This window comes from Athene cunicularia (genome assembly GCF_003259725.1).
Source record: "Athene cunicularia isolate RWA chromosome 22 unlocalized genomic scaffold, athCun1 chr22_part1, whole genome shotgun sequence".
Taxonomy (NCBI): Eukaryota; Metazoa; Chordata; class Aves; order Strigiformes; family Strigidae; genus Athene; species Athene cunicularia.
Window position 1 is genome coordinate 2,714,663 of NW_020799128.1, and position 6,426 is coordinate 2,721,088.

The window sequence follows — 6,426 nt, forward strand, 5'->3', positions numbered from 1 at the left end:
GGGGGGGGGGGGGGATGGGGGGTGGTTCACAGCTGTTTGTGTGGCGAGCAGGGAGTTGTTTTCCAAACAGAAACCCTAGAAGAGCAACTACAAATAAAGTAGATACTCATTAAAAAAAAAAAAAAATCTCCGTCATAACAGAGCGCTCGACTGGTGTTTTTTCTTGGAATTGGGAAGGTTTTGCTTCTTTTAGGTGCCTGCGAACACGGGGCCTTGCAGGATGGTGTATCAAGGGACCATGCTGTCCCATTCCACAGCTGGTCAAGGAATTAGTCTGAGGTTTAGGCTTAAATTTTCATGTGAACTCTCTGCCCCTTTCTGTGCAAACATTTGCCTCTGGAGCCGCTCTCCCTGTCTGTTATAACTTAACTTTCATTTTAAAGCCTTTGTTAGAGCAGCTTTGCAAAGCTGATGAAAATGTCTTTGACACTTTCCCCGGTTTTGAACACGCTGAAAGCGCATCAAAGTGGAAGTTTTTGAAGAAAACCCTCAAAGCCCCCAAAATACAGAAAAAAAAAAGCACCAATCCTTTAATTTTCTTTAGGTTTTTTTCCCCTGAAAACACCATTTCCCCAGAGATCTCTAGGGATTAACCCCTGGACATAAATAATTTCCATAACCAGGAGCAAGCAGAGCACCGGCTCGCTGGGGCTGGGGCTGGGGATGTGGAATGTCCCTTCGCAGAGCATCCTTCCGAGGCAGCAATGCTGCTCCCCCCTTCTCTGGCCAAACCCCCCACCCTGGGAGCATTTTGATCCCCAAAAGGATGAACTCACTTGGGCATCCTTCCCTCATTGCAAAAGCTCAGGGGTGATTTGCCAGCGAAGGAGTAACAGCGGGGCAAAGGAGGAGGCTGAGGCTTGGCTGTGACCCCGTGGATCTGTGGGGAAGGGCGTCCTGAGCAAGAGGGAGAAGCAAACAGCCAGAAAACCCGCGGGAGCCAAGACACAACCGAAGGGCGTAGACTCCTGCCAGGGATCTCCAATCAGGCCCGCGGAGGCTTGGCTGCCTGCCGGATAAATGCAGGGCCGGGAGGGTGGGAAGACAGCGTGCCTCTGGGCAGAGAGAGGAAGAGGAGGATGAGTGCCGGGGTGCTCCGCGCAAGGAAGCCGAGATCACCCAGCAGCACCCCAGCAGGGATGAGCTGGACCCCAACAGCAGCCCAGCAGAGCAGGCCCATGTTCTCCAGGCCCCGGACATCATTCCTCATCCAAGACATCCTCTGGGATGGGGCAGAGCGGGGAGCGCGGCCGGAGCGGGGCAGGAGCGGAGGGTTTGGCAGCCCAGAGGACGGGGAGCCTGGGGTGACCCCGACGGAGGGGAGCGAGGGCAGCTCGGCCCCGGGGGCTGCCCCAGTGCACCCCCCCAGGAGCCCTTGTTCCCCAGGAGCATCGCAAGGCCGAGGGACACCCCACGAGGCGGACACAGGTAAGGGGGTGGAAGCTCCTGGCTGAGCCCGCTGGCGGGGGAACGGAGCTGCAATGTCTACGCTTGGGTCAGCCAAGGGGCAGGATCCAGACCGGGCTGCCTCAAGCACCTCAGAGCCAAATAGCCCGTGTTTTAAATACCAGGGAGTATCTGTGTTTAGCAGTGGGAAAGTAAGAGAAATAGCAACTGCATGCAAACCTTTTACCAGGTGCCTCAAATAACTCAAAGGACTGAATCTGCCTAAAACACCATTAAAAAAAAAAAAAAAACAACAAAAAAACAGTCGATGGATTTCTGCAATATCTTGGGAAATAAAGTTCCCTTTTAACACAGAAGGTCCCCAGCAAGGGCTGCCAGCTCAGACAGGCAGCCTGGGCCAATCCTTCAGCCGTCAGCACGGCGATGCCGCCGCAGCCGAGCTCACCGGTGCCTCCGGTCCGGGGATATTTTGAAAATCCCCGTGTTGAATTTGCACAGTTTGCAGCAGGGTTTAGCTTCCCCGCATGCTCAGCCCTGATTTCACCCTGTGCTCCCGCCTGCACCGCTGTGCCTCGCACGGTTCATCACCACCGACGCCGCTCCTCCTGGCGCAGCATCCCCTCGCAGCCCGCGAGCGCTGAACTCACTGCAGCCCAGCAGGTTCCACTGCAGATGCAACATACTGAAAATCACACTCAGAAGGAAATTTTTTTTTGACTGGTGCCTCTCACGTTGCAGCAGCACAAGCACGGCTGGGTCTGTGTGTAGGGGGGGGAACACTCAGCCTCTCCTTACCCAAACCGTCCTGGGCTGAGCTGCAACAGCCAAAAAAGCAATTTTGAACTCTCTAGTGACCAGCTCTTGCTTGCTAAGAGAGCCCTTGCCAGGGGAATTTTGGCTTTATGTTTCAACTCTATTAAAAGAAGCTTCGACATAAAAGCAAGTTCAGAAACAACCACCGGGCTGATTATTAGGAAAATCATTAAAAACCGTTCCAAATCTCTCAGAAAGTGGCTGGTGTAAATCAGCACAGCTGCAGGGATTGCAGTGGGACAACCACGATTTATACAAGCTGGGAGTTAAGCCCGTTGTTTCTGTCCTGAGCATTATGTTCACATCATAAGAAAATACACTGAGAAATAGCTAAAGGTTTTAAAAAAAAAAACCAACAACTTGTCCTATTTCATCCCAAGGTGGTTAACACACAAAAAAGAACTGACTGGCATGAATAAATTGACTTGAAAAGTTTGAACAGTTCTAGGTGACACTCCCCGGGGAGCTCAGCACCTTCCTGGGTCAGGCACAGCCACGAGAGAGAAGTCGGAGGGAAACGCTGAGATGCTGCTTCAGACCTGTGATCCGAGGCCAGGTCTGCAGCTATACATGTAATGCCGGGCCTGAAGGTTTAAAAATCTGCCCCAAAATTTATTGGCATTGCCCTGGAGTCGTGAAAGAGAAATGAGAGGGATTACTTTATTTTCAATATTTTCTAACTGCAGTCTATATTCATATTTAAGTAATATTTGTCTAGCTGCACCAATTTCCCATTTCTGAGCTATCCTCTGTAGCTTGAGGGTATAAACCTGGGGTTTTCGGGCATCGGGATTTTCCCATAGGCACAGCAGAGGGGATGTTTCAGAGAAGTGCCAAACGGAATGAATTCTGCAATAAAAATCTCAAGATAATGTACGTCACGACAAGTATCTTGAGGTTTCAGGCAGACCTCCACCAGCAGTGCAAAATAGCCCTTTCTGTAATATTTCAGTTCCTTGAATGTGTGTTTGTATTGAATGCATCCTTACATGAATTAAGGAAGTGTGATTTAGGAAGAAAAAAAATCCTTTATATGGCTTTAAGACAGCGTTCACTCCATTAAATGAAAATATTTCCACGTTAATCTGAATATTTTGCTCTCTGAGAGGGAAAAAGCAAGTGGTTTGGGCAATTTCCAAGTGGGTAATTCTCAGTTCTTTCCTCCTGCAGATGCCTACCTGTCCGAGTGTGACCCCCCCCTGCAACACCTGCCCGTCACCCAGTGCCCCCCCAAGCAGGCGAAGCGCTCGCGGGCGGCTTTCTCCCACACCCAGGTCATCGAACTGGAGCGCAAATTCAGCCACCAAAAATATCTGTCGGCCCCCGAGCGAGCCCACCTGGCCAAAAACCTCCAGCTCACTGAGACCCAGGTGAAAATCTGGTTCCAGAACAGGAGATACAAAACCAAGAGGAAACAGGTCGCTTCCGAAATCAGCGGACTGGACACGCGCCTGCCCGGGCAGAAAGCGGCTGCGCTGCCCGGAGCGTCGCTGCTGGCACTACGGGCGGGCTGGCAGCACCTGCCTTACCTCTACTACTTGAACGGCTGGAGTCCCTCCTGGTGGTAAACGCTTTTTTAAGCAGAAAGCATCCTTTTCTCTCTTTTTTTTTTTTTTTTTAATACTGCGTCGCTCTTTCTAGTGCTAATTAGGGGAGTGAGACCCCATCCGCAGCAATGATCAGCATCTCCTAATTGCTGCACAAGCCTATCTCATCGCTAACGGTAAAAAAAAAAAAATTAAAACCCTTAAAAAAGAAAAAAAAAACCCTAAGATTTTAAAAGCCTGTAATTCAGCATGCTTGGTAGCGTTGCTCGGGGCTCTATCTGTAAAATATTGCAGGCTCTTTCAGGGACAAAAAGGGATGGTCCAGGCTCTCCTGTGCACACACACCCCCCCCGCCCCCCGAAGCCTTTATCCTTGCTGTGATCCAGAGGGCAAAAAGCAAACTGCTGATCCTGGGCTGGCACCAGTGTGGCCTCAGCTCGGCCACTTGGGCCACCTGTTGTTGTATGATCTAAAAATTAGGCTTTTAAAAAAAAAAAAGTAAAAAAAAAAAATCGCATTTCTGCCACTGACACCATAATTGCGGATGGTGCCAGAGGGGACTCAGAGTCCCCCGAGATTTCTGAGGGCCGTCAGGCAGCACCGCAGCCTCTACCCAGGGCATGTGGCTTTTGGGGAGAATTCCAGCCCTTTCTGCCGTGAGGGACAGGAACCCGCAGTGCCCGACGGCCGCGGAGCTGCAGCTGGGGACCAGGTTTGCTGGGATCGGAGCGAGGGCTGGAGGTACGCCAGCTTCCCCCCTCCCAAACCCGTCCCTCGACGGCCGAGATGCCAACCGCCGCTGCCGCTGCCCCAACAGCCGGAGCAGAAAGCCTCGGGAACACGGACAATAGTGCAATGACAGATGAGTTTTGCATATCCGGGTGTTGAGGCTGTTTGAACATTCCCATATAAGCTATTTAAAACAGCAGCAGCTCAAAGAGTTCAACACTCCCGTCAGCTCTGAAAGCAGCAAAATCCCTGTTTGCGAGGGAAATCAGTCCAGCTCCCAGCGCCGAGGCATCAGGGCAGCAAGAGGATGACAGCTTTACTAAAAAAATCACTTTTTTTTTTTTTTTTTTTTTGTGAGATGACAACTATTTGCACTAGCAGAGCAGCAAAGGGGTTTTGTGGTTGTTTTTTGTTCTGTTTTGTTTTGCTTTTTTCAACTAATCGGTCTTAAAACTTTCGATGCCACTAAGTCCGTGGGACAAAGTGTAGAAATGAATGAAATTTCCAAGGGAGGAAATATATAAGCTGCTTTTTCTCAGCTAGTGTAAATAGGCATAGCTGTGCTGGAACAAATTTAATCTTCCGAAACAGAAGTTACATGGAGGTTTCTTCCCTGTGAACCTCTAGAAATGTTCCTGTGGTGCCTGTTCTTTCCGAAAGAGAGTTAAAAAGCACAGTTGGTCCAACTCCCTCCTGCAGCAGGGAAACGCAGACAATTAAATAATGTTAAGAAACTGCTTAGATCCGTTTAACAAGATTATTTGGAAACTGATCTTTCGCCTTGCCAACAGAGCCAGATCTTGCAAGCTCCCAGCCAAGACAAAGCTGCTGAGGGTACGTGGATGAAGCAAAATATCAGAGGAAGGGAGGACAGGGAGAGGAGGACGTGCAAACTGAAACCCTTTGTGGTAGATTCTGCTTTTCTCTTGCTGCTTGCTCAATCTGGAGGACAACCAGTTGCTTTCTAATTATCTGAAAGTAACCCCTAATACCTTGAGATAACATTTTTCCTCCAGCCCCTGCTCTGGGATGCGCGTATCCCTCAGCCCGGTCTCCCACAGCTGCTGCTCGGTCCCCTGCGCTGTTGCAATATGTTTCAAAGCCAAGTCCTGCCGCTTATCCACTTTGCACTTTGCTTATCTGCTGCTTGGAACAAAAAAAAAAAAAAACCACAAAAAAAACAACAACCAAACCCTTATGGCTTCAAGGCCAAGCCCCGGCAGGGTACGCACCCTTCCCGATGACAGCTCCATGGGGAGAAAGTCCTGCTGAAATCCCACGGGCTCAGCCCGACCCTCGGGACGCTGCTTAAATCAATGCAGAGACTCAATATTTGCACTAAATATTCTGGATTAGCAGCTCTGAGCATCCCGGAGCTGCCCTGAACAGGGATCCCGGTGTGTGTCCTCCGCACAGGCAGCGGAAGAGCAGCAGGGATGGGTACGATGCTCCTCTGAGAAAATCTTTGTGTCACAGCTGCTTTTGTTTGCCTGCTGACAGTGTACAACCACCAAAACCTCTTGTTGCTTCGACACCTGAGCGCTCGTACTTAACTTGGCCGGTATAAAGCAAATCCAGTGCAAATAGTTGCTATTTTTGTACATATTTTTGGATACCGTTTTATCTGACGTGCATTGTCCTTTGGAATAAAGAGCGCAGAGTCTTTATTAAAACCAAGCTGCCTCTGTGGGTTTTTGCTCTGGGTTCGGATTTTCTTTTCATCCCTGTTCCTGCCACGTATTGACCACGGCTGCCCCACCAGCACCTGTGTCTCACGAGGACTGGTGCAGATGCTGCGCTCGCGTGAGTTTTGTGCAATGAATTGTCACCAGCACCAGCTCACAAGGTTTTGCAGGTGGTAAATCATCGCTCGCCACTATTTCTGGGTATTCCACACCCAACGCTGCTCCATCCCTCACCCAGCCAGGTA

At 50.2% G+C, this 6,426-nt stretch overlaps 1 protein-coding gene across 1 annotated transcript; it reads left to right on the forward strand.

Moving 5' to 3' along the window:
- The first annotated feature begins 1,079 nt into the window (after positions 1-1,079).
- Positions 1,080-3,788, forward strand: NKX3-1 (NK3 homeobox 1). Its single transcript, XM_026863139.1, has 2 exons — positions 1,080-1,428; positions 3,391-3,788. Exons 1-2 carry the CDS (start codon positions 1,080-1,082, stop codon positions 3,786-3,788), a joined length of 747 nt encoding a protein of 248 aa, XP_026718940.1.
- The last annotated feature ends 2,638 nt before the right edge of the window (positions 3,789-6,426 follow it).